Genomic DNA, 18,852 nt, shown 5'->3' with positions numbered 1-18,852 from the left:
AGTTGTATGTATTTTAATTCTTACATTATTCATTAGGAAATGTGATCCAGTAGTTTCCTTTTCTTACTATGCCACTACTCCTCACAGTTCTGAGCTATACCATAAGATAAGTATGGCCCATGTACAGCTTTATTTATTTATTTTTGCTTCATATAGTATCAAATACCAAACACAATTTTTGCTGCTTCTTTTTTTGGCTGCTGCTACATACTAAAGAGAAACCATTGAAATCAGACACTATCAACTGTATGTTTATCAAAAGATAATAGCACCTTTTAATGAATCCATTACCCAGGTACTTGTGGAAAATTTGAGAGGCTCTGAATTGGCAAATCTCTATAGAAACATTTTTAACCAACTAGCAGGAAGAAATACAGAATATATATAACCACGTAAGTACATCTATATTTGAGCAATGGAATCCCATCTACATAAATTATAGGATGTCATCCAACAAGATACGCTAACAAATTCAGCAATTTCCAGTTTCAAAAGGAGCACAAGTGTTGGAACTTACTACCATAACATGGTATATGCTATGGCCTTCTTTTTAAAAGGAGAAAGCCATGAGAAGAGAAAATGCTGGTGACTAAGATGGCCAGGTATCTGCATTAAAGACTAGGTTGATGAAAACCTCTTATGAAAAACAGAAAAAAGTTAGTACTCAATGATTTTATCTATTTTCTCTACACCAGTTAAGAGAGAAGTGTCTGAATCTGCGTCTTGGATATCACTGGAGTAGGAAACACTCATATAGGCATAGCTTCCAGTTACACTTCTGCATATATTATAAATTTGTTCTGAAACTAAGAGGCTACCTATACAGCCATGTGGTCTAGAAACATTTCTTCAAGAGGACAGAAATGTAAGAAGTTATCAGGAAAAACCTACAGGCTACATCAGTCTTTCCCAACCAGTGTGCCTCCAGATGTTGTTGGACCACAACTCCCATCTTTCCTGACCATTGGCAATGCTGGCTGAGGCTGATGGGAGTTGTGGTCCAACAAATCTGGAGGCACACTGGTTGGGAAAGGCTGGGCTACATAGGAGAACTTTAAATGGACCATTGGTCTCACCTGAAGGGTGATTTTCCTATGAGTCCGGACATCACAGCGGGTATTAGCTCCACCTATCGTGCGAAGGCAAGAATGTCTTTGAAGTCAAGACTAGGGGCGTCAGGCCCCTCCCACTCTCCAGTTCATTCGCAGTGAGTCTAAGGAGAGATATCTAAAAATACAAGAACAAGGCCAACAGGCCTGGCAGCAGGAAAATAACACAATAGTACCATGCATAGTAACATGACTCCAACATAGCGGTATAACAGAACTAGAAGTCTTGACTTCACTTTTAAATTTAAATATAATAGCGTAACAGTAATATATAACACATTAGAAAATATATAGTCATCCTCCAACTGGGAGGGTCGTGATGTCCGGACTCATAGGAAAATCACCCTTCAGGTGAGACCAATGGTCCATTTTCCCTATGAGTCCGGCCATCACAGCGGGATGTACCAAAGCAGCCCATACAGGGTGGGACCGGATGCTAATCCTCATTAAGAACCCGTTGCAACACTCGTCTGCCAAAAGATGCGTCAGCAGAGGCATAGCGATCAATTTTATAATGCCTTATAAACGAGTGTGGGGTAGACCAGACTGCAGCCCTACAAATATCGGCAACAGGAGCATTAGTGGCAAAAGCAGCCGAAGTGGCAGCTGACCTGGTAGAATGAGCCGTGATACTAGCTGGAACTAACAGCTTCAGAGACTCATATGCTAAAGTAATACATGCCCTCAACCAACGGGATAAGGTAGGATTGGATACTTTATGCCCCATAAACCTTGAATGAAAGGATACAAACAGAGACTCCGTTCGTCGAATCTCTTGGGTCCTAGACAGGTAGGTCTTGAGAGCCCTCCAGACATCTAACAAATGCCAAGACTTCTCGAGAGGATGGGTAGGATTTGGGCAAAAGGAAGGCAAAACAATGTCCTGGTTGCAATGAAAAACTGAATCGACCTTGGGACGAAAGGAAGGATCAGTCTTCAGCACAACAGAGTCCTTATGGAAGACGCAGAGGTGTCGAGCAGAAGACAATGCGCCCAACTCCGAAACGCGTCTGGCAGATGTGATCAGAAACAAGACCTTGAAGGACAGCATACGTAGGGGCACAGTCCTGATGGGTTCAAACGGAGGGCGTTGCAAAGCCTGCAGAACTTTCGGCAAACTCCATGAGGGAAACCGATGGACAACAGCCGGAGAGCAAAGGGCGACTCCCCTCAAAAAACGTTTGATGAACGGATGTGAGGAAATAGGAGCTCCAGGAGAGGACACTGAGAGAATGGACGACAGAGTGGACGCATGTCGACGTAGAGTGTTGGGTCGAAGTCTCATCATAAAGCCGCTATGGAGAAATTGCAGCACCTGTTGCACAGTGGCCTGGGATGGATCATGGTGGTGGGACTGACACCACTTGGAGAAAGCCACCCAGGTATGTTGATAAATATGAGTAGTGGATGGTCTTCTCGAGGCCAAAATAATATCAATCACAGCGTCAGACAGTCCAGCTGACCTCAAATGTCCCCGTTCAAACGCCACGCTGTTAGACTGAGCCAAGTAGGGTCCTGGTGCAGTACTAGACCCTGGGATAGGAGGTCTGGCCTGATTGGAAGTGTCCAAGGATCCATCATCGACATTGCCAGAAGATCTGAGAACCACGGTCGGCGTGGCCAAAATGGTGCTATTAGAACCAGCTGTGCCCTCTCGGCTCACGCCTTCCTCAAGGTTTTGGCTAACAATGGTATGGGAGGAAAGGCGTACAAGAGACCGTCTGGCTACGGTATTGTCAGAGCATCCATTGCTTCCGCTGTTGAATCCAGGTATCAGGCAAGGTACCTGGGAAGCTGGCAATTGCGACTGGAGGCAAACAGGTCGATTGAGCATTCGCCAAACCGACTCTGAAGACGATGGAAAATGGCTGAGTGAAGTTTCCATTCCCCCGGAAACACCTGTTGTCTGCTGAGCCAGTCTGCTGTCACATTCCAAATCCATCTGAGATGTTCTGCTTTCAGGGATTGTAGATGTTGTTCTGCACAGACGAAGGTGAGGGAGGCTAAGTCCTGTAGAGGACAAGACCTGGTGCCCCCCTGTCTGTTCAAATGTGATTTTACACGCGTGTTGTCCGTTCGAATGAGGACATGGTCCAAAGGGAACAGAGACTGAAAATGAATTAGAGCTAAATGTACAGCTTTAGCTCCAGCCAGTTGATGCTTTGAGTCTGCTCCATGGTGGACCAAACCCCCTGAACGTACTGGGAGTTGCAGTGGGCTCCCCAGTCTATGAGGCTGGCATCTGTGGTTACAACAGATCTGTGTGGTTCTCTGAACGGCGTGCCCTTGGAGAGGTGTTGGGACCTCGTCCACCAGCGGAATGATAGGCACAGTGCGGGGATCAAGCGAACTTTGCAATGGTTGGAGCTGGCAATGTCCTATTGAAAGGGCAGTAAAGTCCATTGCAGATGCCGAGTGTGGGCTAGAGCCCATGGCACAATATGGGTTGTAGAAATGAACATTCCGAGCGCCCTGGCTAGAAGCATGACGTCTGCTGATGTTTGTTACATCAGGGACCTTGCGATGCTTGTGATGGCAGTGATGCGATCTGGAGCCAGGAATACCATTGCCTGCAGGGTATCCAACATTGCCCCTAGATGTAGTAGGCGTTGGGTTGGTTAGAGATGGCTTTTGTCGACGTTGACAAGCCAGCCGTAGGTCTCTGTCCTGGAAGCATCGGTTCCAGGAGCCCCTGAATGAATTGGGGTCATAGAATCTGACATTGTGGCCTCGTCCTCCTGGCCGCGTTCCTCGAAAGGACTGGTTAGTACGGAAGGAAGGAAGGAAAGCGCCTGGAAGGCCTGTGGTCGATGTTCTGGACAGTGGCCAGAACCGGTTTGTGGGCGTCTTTGATCAACCAGCACTGCCTTTAGAGCTTCCTCGCCGAAGAGTAACGATCCGGAGTAAGGAGACCTGGCCAGATTCATTCTGGCCGCTGAATCAGCCTGCCAGTGGCGAAGCCAGAGGGTCCGTCGAGCGACTATCTGAGCCGTCATGGCTCGTGCCCCCAAATGAGTGGCATCCAAGGTGGCATCGGGCACAAAAGCTGCTGTCTTACGCAACTTTACCAGTGATCTTCTGAGGGCGACAGGATCAGGGTTAGTGTCCTCTAGAAGACCATCCAGCCACATCATAGCTGCTCTGGAGAAAATGGAGGCTGAAGCGGAGGCACGCGTGGATAGGGCAGTGGCCTCGTGGTTTTTGCGGAGGGTGAAGTCTATTCGACGCTCAGTAGTGTCCTTTAGTTGGGATTTCCCTTCCCTGGGCAAAAGGGATCGTGAAACGAGGTGAGTGATTGGTTTGTCTATGCCAGGGACATGTAACTTGGTGGCAAAGTGCGGAGCTAGGGCGTAAAGCCTGTCAGCCAGGTTCTTGAAGTGGCGAGATTGAAATGGGTGAGCCCATTCTTCAGAGACCAATTTGGCAATTGGGTCCGGCACCGGGATGTAGTGTTCAATAAGTGCAGGAGATTTGAGAACCTTGGCCCCTTTGATGGCTGGTGCGGAAGAAGTTGAAGGCGCAGTCTGTAGACCAAGGGTATTAACTACCCTGCGTGCCAGGGGCTGATAGTCTGAGGCATTAAACAAGCGATACGATGTATCCTCCTCATGATCTGAAACGTCGCTCCAGTCATCTCCTTCAACGTGGTCAGTGAAGGTTGACTCCTCCGCATACGAGGCTTCATCAATACATCTGCCTCTGGCTATATCGAAGGGATTTGGTGAGCAGGAAGGATGAGCTTCATGACACGCACGTTGGTCCATGTTGAGTTGAGGTATGGCCGGAACTTGTGGTAGTGACTGCATTTGGGTGATAAATGCCAGCATGGCTTGAAGTTGGGAGAGGGAATCAGGGGACAGCTGCAGCCCGGTTGTGGCAGATGTTTGTGCCTGAGCCGGTATTGGAGCAGATGTTTGGGGCGGTAAAACGGAGGGAGGCTGGTTAGGTGAAAACTGAGTGGAAAAGCCAGCAAAAACTTTGTCGTCAGAGGAAGCAGCAGTGGAATGAAGTATATCGTTTATGTGTGCCTGAGTTGCTGTGGTAGTGGTGGTGGTTGGCACAGAGGCATAGCGTGGCCGCTTTGGTTTGTTATGGCTGGAAATATGTTTTGTCTTAGCCATTACTTTAACATGCTTAGACTTAGTCACCTTAGAGTGTTGTGGCTGGGCTGTTTGTGACATGCCTGGCTGATTTGGCATCATATTGGCTGATTGCGACATGCCTGGCTGTTCTGCCATCTTATATTAACTTGGGTGCAGTACACTGCCACGGAGGGGGCAGGATGTAAAGACCCGAACTGGCACAGCGTACGACCACGGAGGGGGTAGAATACACTGGCAGATGGCTAAGTGCACTGCCACAGAGGGGGCAGAATGCACTGTGGCATCAGCGTTAGTATAATATAGGCTGTATTTTAGGTTTGGTACACGGCCACAGAGGGGGCAGGATGTACAAAATATAGTTCAGATTAGTGCTGTAGGCTGGATTTCAGGCGTGGTACACGGCCACAGAGGGAGCAGGATGTACTGAATATAATTCGGATTTAGTACAAGTCAGCACTGATATTAAAGCTCCAGCCTTGATGATACTGAATATAATTCAAATTTATTACCAGTCAGCCACTGATATTAAAGCTCCAGTCTTGGTAATACTGAATATAATTCAGATTTAGTACAAGTCAGCCACTGATATTAAAGCTCCAGCCTTGATAATAATGAATATAATTCAGATTTAGTACAAGTCAGCCACTGATATTAAAGCTCCAACCTTGATAATACTGAATATAATTCAGATTTAGTACAAGTCAGCCACTGATATTAAAGCTTCAGCCTTGATAATACTGAATATAATTCAGATTTAGTACAAGTCAGTCACTGATATTAAAGCTCCAGCCGTGATAATACTGAATATGATTCAGATTTAGTGCAAGTCAGCCACTGATATTAAAGCTCCAGCCTTGATAACACTGAATATAATTCAGATTTAGTACAGGTCAGCCACTGATATTAAAGCTCTAGCCTTGATAATACTGAATATAATTCAGTTAGTAGAAGTCAGCCACTGATATTAAAGCTCCAGCCTTGATGATATTGAGTATAATTCAAATTTAGTACAAGTCAGCCACTGATCTTAAAGCTCCAGCCTTGATAATACTGAATATAATTCAGATTTAGTACGAGTCAGCCACTGATATTAAAGCTCCAGTCTTGATAATACTGAATATAATTCAGATTTAGTACAGGTCAGCCATTGATTTAAAGCTCCAGCCTGATGGTACTGAATATAATTCCAATTTAATACAAGTCAGCCACTGTATTAAAACTCCAGCCTTGATGATACAGTCACAGTAATTTTGTGTGTGAGGAAGCCCTGTGTAACTCTGTCTACAACACACAGACAACACACATACAGATAGCTTGCAGGGAAGGTATCCGATGGTTAATAAAGGAAACAAAAAAGGTGGGAAATTTGAATTCAACAAAAATGGCGCACGGAAAAAAGGAGAGCGGGAAAAAATGATCTAAAAATGGCGGGGAAAGACAGAGCAATGGCGGCCGTCTGGTAACGAACTGGGGGAAGGGTACCTCAGCACAGCCTCGCAGGGGGAGCCGCGGGGCCGATAGCCGCACTAGCGGCTCCAAGAAACCCCCAAGAAGAAAGAGCAGATAGAAGCCTGTGCGGGATAAGGCAGCAGTAGGCAAGCCGCTGCCGCCGCCGGGAGCAGGGCTCTCCGCGGCGAAATCAAAGTGCCGAGAGAAGCCTGTGAGGGATGAGGCAGCAGGAGGCAAGCCGCTGCCGCCGCCAGGAGCAGGGCTCTCCGCGGCGAAATTAAAGTTGCGGAGAGAGAGCCGGATCACCAGGCTCTAAGGAGGCAGAACCCCGGCAGATAAAAATAGGTTGGAAAAAAAAGGCAGGGAGCCGCAGCCGCAGGCTCCCGCCTGGGAGAGAACCGCAGCCGCGGTTTCTCCAAGGGCTCCACAGAGCGCGGCTTGAGACAGGGAAAAACCGCTACGGGAGAGAAAGAGTTGCGATCTCCCGAAGCTCAAAACAGCCAGAAACCACAGAACACCGCAGCCGCGGTCTCTGTGGGGGTCCTCAGACAAGGAGGAGAATAAACGAAAAATAAAAGGTTAAAGACCAATCAGGGAGAACCTCAGCCGCGGTCTCTGAGGAAAGAACCTCAAACAAGCAACAGAGATAAATGACATTTAAACACAAAGTAAACAAATACGAAAACAACTTAGCTAAATTCTACGCTATAGGATCTCAATGATAGGATTTCAATCTTGTTCGCAGGAAGGCAAGAATGAACTGGAGAGTGGGAGGGGCCTGACGCCCCTAGTCTTGACTTCAAAGACATTCTTGCCTTCGCACGATAGGTGGAGCTAATACCCGCTGTGATGGCCGGACTCATAGGGAAAATGACAGGACCTAAGTGTCCATACTTGTTTTCTGTAAAACTGTAAAAATTGTTTTTATATTGTTTTAAATTTTAAAATTGTGTTTTAAATTGTTTTTAAAATGTGTTTTAAATTGTATATTTGTTTTAATGTTTTTGATTGCTGTAAATCGCCCAGAGATCTTCGGCTATGGGGCGGTATACAAGTGCAATAAATAAATAAATAAACTGAGGAGACTGTGCTAGAGGAATATAACATGGTTCTTTTTACAAAAAAAATTGTTCTTTCTATACACACATCACATAACATGCAAATTCCAACATCTTCCTATGAGAGAAATGGACACATTTTATCAAATAATATGATGCCTATATGCCAAGATTTCTACTGATTCCCTCACAAGGATTTTCATTTAGAAAATTTCAAAGTATATAATTATTTTGGACTTCACATTTGCATAAATCACACCAGGTTATGGAACCAATAAAGCTACTGCATATTTGTTGTAGATCAGAGAGAAAAATCCAATTGCCAAAAAGAAGCTTAGCTTACTAGATAAAATATCGGTAAAGCTAATACAATGTGGAGGATATATTGGTATGTCACATAAGTACACTAAGGATTGGAACTCTGCAGCACCAAAATTAATAGCTCACATCAGATGCAATGATTTCAGTCCAACAATCTCTGCGTTTTATCCAGAATAGACCCATTAACACTAAAGGACACAACTAACTTAGGTATATTAATTTCAGTGGGTCTACTCAGAGTAGAACTTATTTGGGGGGAAAGGCTTTGGGGGTTGACAACGCACTTCCTACTCCTCTTCTTTCATGTTCCATAGTTCTAATCCTGTGGAGGTGCGTGGAGTCATATCTAGTCATATTCTGTAAGATCAGGTTGAGTTATTGCAGCTTGAGGATGTGGGCAGGAAGCTTGCACGGGTCAAGCCAAAAACATGCTCTCTTGACCCTTGTTCATATAGGGAGATCTAGCCAGGAAGGACTGACTAAGTGCGTCTAAGGAGTCTTTAATGCCTTGCTACAGGAGATAGCGATGCCCGCTGCCTTGAAAAGGACAGTAGCTAAATCCCTTCTCGAGGAGGGAGTACATGCCCAACAGCTACTGTGTCTGTGATATTGCATTATGGAGCTAGTTGACAGAAAGATTATTTGGATACATTGTTTTATGTATTTTAACTATTGTTAATTGTTTTATCATTATCTGTTGAACATCATCTTGATCTCTTTTAGGAGGAAGGGCAATACACAAACATAATAACTAAACTAAATGAAATAAATAAATAAATAAATAGAAATTCCATGGTTTGTTAAACCATAGTTTTCCTTCCCAACCAAACCAGAATATTTCCTGAAAACTATGGTTTAATCTCAGATTACAAATCAGAATATGAAACTTTAAAAAAAGATTTAACAATTTCTTTCATATTGGTAAATTGTGATTGTGATTTATTGCTGTAAACAGCAGAGTACTTTGCAGAATGGTAGAATAAAAACCATTAATATCCAATTTTTTGTAAAAACATTTACATTTTAAAACTCAAGTTTATTGCAGCACAAATATCAAAAATCACAGCTGTTTGATCAGAAGAACCACTAAACATCAACAGGGCTTCTCTGTGATAAGCAGTTTAGCAACAGCGGAAATCTTCACTCAATAAAACATACAGAATACTAATATCATTGTAACAGAAGATATAGGAAAAGCTCACTTACTTTCTCTGTAGTTACAGTGAGAGAAGGAACCAGAGATGGCGAGGAATCTGATTGCTTCTTGTGTTTTTGTTTATGCTTATCCTTTTCTTTATATTTCTGACAAAGCATGAAAGCAAAATAAAATGCAACATCAGATTTATCATCAACATCAGGATTATGCAAGATGATTGCTTTGCCATTTAAATTTAGTTAACATGAACTACTGTTATAAATTAATTCACTGTGGTATCCAACAGAAGACATCCCGTTTGCACAAGGACTTCCACATAGAACCTCCCCTCTTTCCTCTCTTTGTGTTCCCTGCACACATACTTCAAATCTGCTCTGGAGGGTTGGTGGAACCACCAGAAGAGATTCAGTGGGCAGGGGAGGAGGGAAGTTCCTTGTATGAATAGGACAACTTTGTTGGATACAACTTTCAGTGTTTCTGATTTATAAGAAGCTATTAGTGCAATAGTAGTATTGTTAAGAAATACGTCTGTTGTTGTTGTTATGTGCCTTCAAGTCGATTACGACTTATGGCGACCCTATGAATCAGTGACCTCCAAGAGCATCTGTCATGAACCACCCTGTTCAGATCTTGTAAGTTCAGAAAAATACGTCTAATGTTGGCCATTTCTTCAAAAAGCATAATTTTACATCATATCATAAAACATGTATCCACAAATTTTTGGTTTGGTTTATAAGCCACCTATTATTTGTGGTTGCCATCACTCACTCACCTCCAACTCCTCTAGCATGTTCAGAGCACTTGGGAGAGGACAATATTTTGTTCCACCTCCTGCAGGTCTTCAGAGAATGCAAGCAGCAGCATGAATCTGTATTACTTCTTCCACCTTCCCCAATGCTTGTAGATGGGAAGAGAGAAAGTGAGACAGGGACTTATTCTTTGGAGAAGGCCAAGTTCTGCAGGAGGTGAAACAACTCTGTTCATCCCCCAAATGCTCTGCATATGGGAACAGTCAGAGAGAGTGTCTTTTGTTTCATTTCTACTTCTTCTACCTTCTGTAAAAGTCAGCACTAAGGGACTCAGACCCCTCACATTATCTACTCTTGACAGACAACCCACTTGCCAGAGGGATGCAAGAGGAGTTGTGAAGCTCTACATAAGCATTTTTCCATAATCTGTCCTGATGTTTTATTTCACATATATATATATATTTGTATTGCCTTCAGCAATTTTATTGAAAGGCAATAAATTATAAAATTAAATAAAGTATCTGAAAAACATGTACATAAGAATGCAGTATTTTATTAAACTTCTGGATGAAGTAGCAAATTCTGTTTAAAAATATTTTCTGTTGAAATGTACACATTCAATCATTAAAAACTTGTTTAACCAATATAATGGTTACCACAAAACTTCAGCAATTGTTATAATAACCAAAATAAAATCCTAGACACTAAAATCCTCTAAAGAAAATCAGAACATTGATACACATGCACTTTTTTACTATGTTTCAACTATGTTTGATTCAACCATTTTCATTCACTGTTTAATTATTTCTGTGCCTGTTTACAAAAACCCTGGCTTTTGAGTCAATCTCTGTTGCAGGTGCCATGTGTCAGCCACCTTGAGGAACACAAACCCTGAGTTTCTCCACTTTTCTTTTCCCTCCCTTAGCAGAACAGCAAAAGGGCCACAGTTGGGAGGGGTGTCAGTCATTACTTGCCTCCTGCCTAGGCAAGAGTTAGTGAGAAGAGAAATGAAGAAGACATCATATGGTGTTTGATTGCTCTTCCATATTCAGCTGTTTTTGCCTGGAAAAAGGGGAGCACCAAGTAGGAAGGTGGAACAGCAGTGCCCATACCAATCAGGAGATGAGGAAGAGACCTCTAGTCTCTTCCACTCTATTATGTCATCTTTCTTCCACAGAAGCAATTCAGTGAACCATAAGGTGGATGCCAACACCATTGGCGAGGGAAAGCAACCTCTCTGCACTTTCTCCTCCTGCCAAGTAGCCATCATTAGGAAATAGTGTAATAGTGGATGGGGTGGAGGATATATATATGGGTAGCTTTATTTAGAGTAATGGTAGAGAGAGAACAAGAATGTTCTCATTTGGGGTATCTTATTTTGAGGTGGTTGTGTTTTGGGAGAGCTCAGCTCCTATACTCTAAAGGTGTAAAAGCCCACCTTGTATTTCCAGGTTTTTGGTTTTTTCTCCCAAAATTTCCACTGGGAAAACTGGAAAAACACTGAAAAAACCCATTAAAAAGCCCTGTGTTAACAGATCTCTCAGAGAAAGAGCCTCAGAGAAAAAAACTGAAAGTTTTGGTGACAGCTGGACTCTAAGACCACAGTAGGACATGGGCTACAACTGGGTACAGCTGCAACTGTGCTTGTACAAAACTAAGACATTTGTCATTTTGAATTTCACCAATATGCCAACATTAATTTTATATTGTAAGTTAAAAACAATAAATTTTCTGTTGCTAAAGCAGCAAAATAAATTTAGATTTGATAAGGAAATATTGCCTGTATTCCAATTTCCCCCAAATTTTCCAGTTTTTTTCTACAGTTTCAACATTTCTGAAAATTTTACATCTCTAATTGTGAGTGGGAAAGAAGAGGAAATTGAAGGACAATGTGGAGTAGGAATGAGATGGAGGGCAAGACCTGCTCCCACTTTTGCTTGGGAAAACTGGAGAGGATATAGCCAATGATCTGGAAAATCTTTAGTTTGAGTGGATTTGGTGAAGGGTTAATTATATGTCTTTCTCTGTGAGTGTCTGTATGAGAAAGAGACATTCTTGACAATAAAGCTTTTTCCATTTAGATAGTTGATTGGATAATGCACATACCATTTTCATCACAGTTTTTGTTGTACAGTACAACTATGCATATTTACTTAGAAGAAATCACACTATGCTCAGACAGCTTTATTCCCAAGTAAATAAGCATAAGACTGGATTGAAGAATTAACACCTGATGCAGAATTAAACCTAAATGTGTATGCCTATGTTCTCTTATTTTTGGTATTTATTTTTTTCCGATGCTGTAAAAAAAAATTAAGCCATATTCTTCTTCTTTGAAAAATATGCCTTTAACACATTATGTTTCAGCTAGAATCTTTATTACATTCACATGCACATTTAATCAATAAATAGAACATCAAAATGATTTTTATTTGTTTATTAAAGCTATATCCCACCTTTCCTCCCAAAGGAGCCAGGACAGCATAGATATGTTTAAGTCCCCTTGAGTTCAATAGGAATACTCCCAGGCAAGTTCAAACAGCACTGCAGCCTTAATTAATTAAAATGTCTTAAAAATGGGTTGCAGCCTTTAAAAATCTACTACTATTAATTATCAATGCAGTCCATAACCAATGCACTGAATGATTCACCAGAGTTAAAGCGAACAGGGAAAGGAAATTTGTGCTTGAAAGTGGAGGATGTGAACCCACAATTTGCTCCCCGTCTCACTGGGGTGGTCAAGGGATTGCCAGCATGATCTGCAGAAAGCCTAAAAGCAGCACTTGCTGTGCTACACTGTAATAAAACATTGTAAGTTATTACCAATTATTTTACACCAAATGGGACTGCTGTATTTTTAAACAAATGGGACTGCTGTGACGCAATCGTGCACACATTTATTTTGGAATAAGTGCTATTGAACCCAATGGGACTTAATTATAAGTAGAAATGCCTAGGACTACTGTGTTATATTATTTGAATTCAACCTTTTAATTTAATAGTCCCCTCCCCAATACATCTACCATAGAGGCAGGCAACAAACAATTAAGAACAGGTAAAAGTTATAGCAACTGATTAAAAGGAAAGGTATTCATTCTCCAAGCTCAGAGATACAAGATGTGATATTTCTTTACTACATGCAGAACAGTTGTGCCTGACTGTGGAAACATTTTTGACAGAATTCAATATCTACACCAAATTATGAACTGGATACACTTTAACATAATCAGAAGAACTAGCTATAAAACCAGTGGGCAATGAAAATTCTACAAAAGATCCAGATTTAAAATTATATTTGGTAGATGGCCTTTCTTTCTGTTGAGAAAATGGTACATATAAACTACTACTAAAAAACTGTACAAAACACCTAGCTGAATACTGAGACATGAAGTACATAATGGATTGCAAAACCGCTCTCCTGATAAGGACACTAAAAACAAGAAAGAAATCAAGGGCAAGGGAATAGTGCATGTTATAATATAAACCCAATAACAATAAGTACAACTACCCAATCTCAGAAACACAAAATTACACAAGAATATGTTTTAAAGCTGGATGAATGAATTCTCACCTCTATTTACATATTTAGCAGTGAAATTTGTAGAGAGAAAAACAAGTTGACAAGGATTATATACATCATTTAGTTTATTTAAAAGTGAAGCAAATACTCTCAATGCTATATGTATTTGGCTGACATGATATATTTACATAGCCTATTCATCTCAAATTTAGAAAAATGTGACCTAGACGGGCTTCCTGTAAAATTACAGATTTTTTTTAAAAAAAGGAAATTTGGAGGACAGGTATGAGAGGAAGACACACTGAGGTGGTTCACACATAATGCCAAATCACAGTTTGGCACTACATGAACCAGCCCTGCATTCAGGCACTCTGCTTCAATTAGTCATTTGTATAGTTTGCCATTACATCCAAACTGGCAAACTAGGACCAGAATCCTAACTGGAGTACACAAAGAAAGGAAAGACAAAGAGGAGGAGTGTAGGAGCATAAGGCTCGTTCCCATAGCTCCAAGCCATTGTTTGGCATTGTATGTGAACCAAAACACATATGAAAGACAAAAGGCATTCCATGAACAGATTTGTTTCAATGAGTCAACATATAAATGGTATACTAAGAATTTAGATTTCAATATCAACTGTAGTGCTCAAGAATTTGAACTCCATCAGAGTTAATTTTAGAAACACTAGTGAAAGAAAAATTGTTCACCTGCTCAATACAATTTATGATTGTCCCTATGATGATTGAAGCATACATTGCTATCTTAATAGATCCTATCTATTTTAGCAATTAATATAGAAATAAATCCTTGAAGACAATGAGCACTGCTTTGGAGCTTAAGAGAAATGGCTATTCTAATGACACTTTAGACTTAAAGAATGCCAGTTTTTAAGATGGCTAAGAATTTGTGCAGGTAAATACAATCTACATGAGAGATAGCACTCAGTGGACACTAAACAAATGTCTGCTAAATAAGGATTACACCTTAGCAGTGTATAAAACTTATCCTTGCTATATAAGCAAGAGAGGGTCAGTGTAGTGTAGCGGTTAAAAGTGTTGGACTGGAATCTGGGAGACCAGGGTTCAAATCCCCAGCCCTAAAAATCACTGAGTGGCCTTGGGTCAGTCACTGTCCCTCAGCCTAACCTACCTCATGGGGTTGTTGTGAGGATAAAACTGGGAGGGGGGCAACCATGTCTGTATGCCACATTGAGCTCCTTGGAGGAAATGTAATAATAAATAAGTAAATGTGAATTAGCAACATTATAAGGCAGAAAGAATATTTACGTTAACTTTTTTAATACTCTATATATTACACAAAACTTAACTGTCATAAGATAAATTTCATCTGCAAAGTAACTACAGAATGTTTCCATAATCCTGATTTAAAGGGGATTTCAATCTCCATTATTATTCTTTAAAATAATAATAGTACAGTAACTCTAATTACGATAGTTGTAGACATTTTAGGTTGAGAGAAGGTGACTGTCCCAAGGTCACTGTATAACAGGGGTGGGGGACCTTCAGCCTGCTAACTAAATTTGGCCCAGCAGGGATCTCAATTTGGCCAGTGAAGCAGTCTTTTGCACACTACGCCCACCTGCCCCACACCTGGTGTCATATGTGACATCAGGTGCAGGGCAGGTACTCACTTGTCTTCACAGGAACAATTGGAAGCTTAAAGTAAGTTCCCTATTGTTCCTTTTCTGGAGCTAATGGGCAGTGGGAGTGTGTCTTGCTTCAATAGCACAAAGCAGTTTTCATTGAAACCGCAGCTAAAGCAGAGCTTTTCCCCATCTATTTTAGCCATGGATTCTATGCAAAAAGGGTGGGCAGGACAACTCACCTATCAAAGTTGGCCAGCAGGGGTGAGTCACCCCCTGGGCCAAAAAAGTTCCCACCCCTACTCTATAAGCTTCAAAGGTGAATGTGGATTTGAACCTGGGTCTCCTCAGTCCTAGGTCTCACACTCTAGCCAGTACACCAACCTGTCATGCAAAGCCAGCTAAGCTTGAATTCAAAAACAAAAAGCGTAGATGCATCACTTCCCATATTTAGAAGTTACTCCATGGTAAATAAATTCTGTGCCAAATTATCCAGCTTATATTTATTCAAGTTCACAGGATGAGAAATAAAAAAGTGCATTTCTTTCTTTCAAGGATAGAGATCTGTTTCTGGTCTGGACCAGACATTGTGTTTATTGATTATCAAACCAGTTTTTGGTGATCTGAACACATCTTTGCTTTGTGTGTTCCACTTTCCCTCCTCTCCTGTCCGCACACATTTCTCCTCCCTTTGCTGGTTAGCACTCACTACAATTTACCATATTATAAGAACTGTTTTAATATAGTTACTACTATCCATAGTTTGCTCTCAAACTAAATATGGAAATTAGGATTATATTCCAGTTTCAAGTATCTTGTCTGGGAGCAAATTATGGTTAGCAGTAGCTGTGATTATGCTGGTTCAGATATCCCGGTAAATCAGTTATTGCTGATCAGCAAAAGGAGGGGGGGAAGAAGTACATGAGTCCAAAGGAGAATGCAAGCCTGTAGAGAACTCCCAACTGCTAATCCACAATTTAGTAATAACATGACATCTTAATGCCACAGTCCAGGCAAATGCTGCAAAATGTGATTTGAGTAACCAAAACACCCAGCTGTGTTGTTACATCCAGTGTAACAACTAAGTTACACTGTAGTCAATAGGCACTAGTATTAAAAGTCAGAAATAAGAAACAACCATGTTACTCAGATATAGCAAAAGCAATTTATGCCAGCATATTTCTTGTAGCATAATATTTGGGAGTAGAGCTACTTCATTCTATTCAAATCATTGGGGTAATACAACTACAAAGTTGCAGAAACAAATACACTGCTGGATTCCAGTAGGAAGGGGGGAAATCATAGTCTTCTCATTGCAATAGTGTATGATTCACTATTTATGGTAGTAGCAATTTAACCAGGAGAATCTCAAGCAATCAAGGGAGGCTTTATAAATTGAGTCTCCCTAGCTTCCCCTACCCAAGTGCAATATCATTCTGCTTCAACGTGAAAAGTATCAAAACTACAGCTAACCTTAATCCAAGCTCTAGTTTACTAGTCAGAATGGGCATGAATATGCAGTTGATCTCTTTTATCCTTGTAATTGATTACTTCTTTGAGGTTACAATCACTGTCCCAAGATAATCCCTTTATTTGCAAACTATGCAGAATTATGGTACTTCTATGCACAACATTCCCACTCTTAAAAGTGTAAAAGGTTACAAGAGGAAAAAGCCAAGTCACACTAGTGGCTGACTCAACTTAGTAACAGTTTGTGCAGTGCAGCATTCAGCACAGTAAAAACACCCTGAGAGTGATATAGGACAGAACAAATATGGAGTGTTATATCTGGCACTGACTGCTGAAGTGGCAGCAGTATGGCAATTGCTGTTAGCACCCTACCTTTTATACCAGTAGTGAGGAACTTCAGACCTCAGAAGCTCTCTATTCGGGCTTCAAGATAAGCCACACCCTCTCCAACTGCGTTCCTTGAGTCTTTTGCCTGGTGGGAATGTGTCCTTGAACTATGAAAACGCCTGCTGCTTGCCTGGAGTGTGTGGAGGAACCTCCAACTTTGGGGTGAATGGAATGTAGTCTACTGTACAAAAGCAAGAGTCACCCAGCCATTTTTGCCTCTAGTTCCACCTACTACCAACATGTGGCCTCCCACAGGCGAATGTGGCCTTCAAGATGACAAAGTTCCTCAAGGTGCCTTAGACTCTTGTATCCAATGGCTGTAGTGGGAGACTATTATTTTGTTATTCCATATTCTTTTCTTCCCACTTCAACAGCAAAATGCTCAAAGGTCAATATTCCCCAACACTTCCCTTGAATTAGGTGGGAGGCAGGAGTGTTGGCAGAGAGCAAGTAAGAGAGGAAGGATGGAGAGGGGCTCTGGCAGCTACTCCTCCTATGATTCCTTCTCTAAGCAGCTGTTCTGCATACCACCACTGCACAGATATCAACTGAAGCACATCCAAAGTAAACAAAACAAACTAAGAAAGCCCAGGCTACAGAGAAACTACACTGAAACTTATTTTGCACTGGTATTACACGCCACTCAGGCTGGGAAAGATAAATTCTACACTCTCTGTAGAATGTTGGCGGGGCTGATGCATAATGGGAAAGTACTACCACATGTGATGGTCCTGTCCAACAGTGTACACTTGGAAAATGGAAATAGACTGCCTTCAAGTTGATCCCGACTTATGGCGACCCTATGAATAGGGTTTTCATGGTAAGTGGTATTCAGAGGTGGTTTACCATTGCCTTCCTGAGGCTGAGAGGCAGTGACTGGTCCCAGGTCACCCAGTGAGCTTCATGGCTGTGTGGGGATTCAACCCTGGTCTCCCAGGTCATAGTCCAGCACCTTAACCACTACACCACACTGTACACTTTCTGGAAACTAATCATTCAAGAGGTCTCTTATATAGTCTCGCAGATTGTTCCTCCTTCACCACAATTAGCTCTCTTTTTGCTTTTAATTGGGCATCTACAAAAACTGCAATATAAATTGTTAATAGTGGTTTGGTATCAGCTGCACGGTTGGAAATTGATCAGCACTGGAAACATGATACTTCATTTATTTATTTATTTATTTATTATTTTATTTTATTTATAGACCGCCCATAGCAAATAGCTCTCTGGGCGGTGAACAGCAGAGTTAAAATACAAAGTTACAATAAAACATACAAGGTCACAACAAGGTAGAGTAAAAAAACATTGAATATAAAACATGAACGTTAAAATGCCTGGGAGTATAACCAGGTCTTAACCTGGCGCCTAAAAGAAAGTACCGTAGGCGCCAGGCGTATCTCCTCAGGTAAGCTGTTCCATAGTTCGGGGGCCACCACAGAAAAGGCCCTGGATCTAATAACAATCCTCCGGGCATCCTGATGGGTTGGTACCCGGAGGAGGGCCTTAGATACTGAACGAAGTGAACGGGTAGGTTCATAGCGGGAGAGGCGTTCCATCAGATATTGCGGTCCCACACCGTGTAAGGCTTTATAGGTCAAAACCAGCACCTTGAATCTGGCTCGGAAACAAATAGGTAGCCAGTGCAAGCGGGCCAGGACAGGTGTTATATGCGTGGACCAATGGGTCCCCGTCAACAACCTGGCTGCCGTGTTTTGCACTAGCTGAAGTTTCTAAACGGTCTTCAAGGGCAGCCCTACGTAGAGCGCATTACAGTAGTCCAATCTAGAAGTTACCAGAGCGTGAACAACAGAGGCGAGATCGTCACTGTCCAGATAGGGGCGTAGTTGGGCTACTAAGCGAAGATGGTAAAATGCATTCCGCGCCACCGAGGCCACTTGAGCCTCAAGCGACAAGGAAGGGTCTGTAT

The 18,852-nt window shown here is 41.9% G+C and overlaps 1 protein-coding gene across 11 annotated transcripts in view; it reads right to left on the bottom strand.

The window, feature by feature from the left end:
- The window catches only part of MLLT10 (MLLT10 histone lysine methyltransferase DOT1L cofactor), a 205,217-nt gene that overhangs the window by 113,521 nt on the left and 72,844 nt on the right, over positions 1 to 18,852 (bottom strand). For all 11 annotated transcript variants that reach the window (XM_061587689.1, XM_061587686.1, XM_061587687.1 and 8 more), the window contains one exon: positions 9,247 to 9,342. In XM_061587689.1, coding sequence (XP_061443673.1) covers positions 9,247 to 9,342 — 96 coding nt within the window. The remainder of the gene's footprint in view (positions 1 to 9,246; positions 9,343 to 18,852) is intronic.

Source organism: Rhineura floridana, chromosome 10 (genome assembly GCF_030035675.1).
Source record: "Rhineura floridana isolate rRhiFlo1 chromosome 10, rRhiFlo1.hap2, whole genome shotgun sequence".
Classification (NCBI taxonomy): Eukaryota; Metazoa; Chordata; class Lepidosauria; order Squamata; family Rhineuridae; genus Rhineura; species Rhineura floridana.
This window is presented reverse-complemented; position numbering and strand designations above follow the sequence as displayed.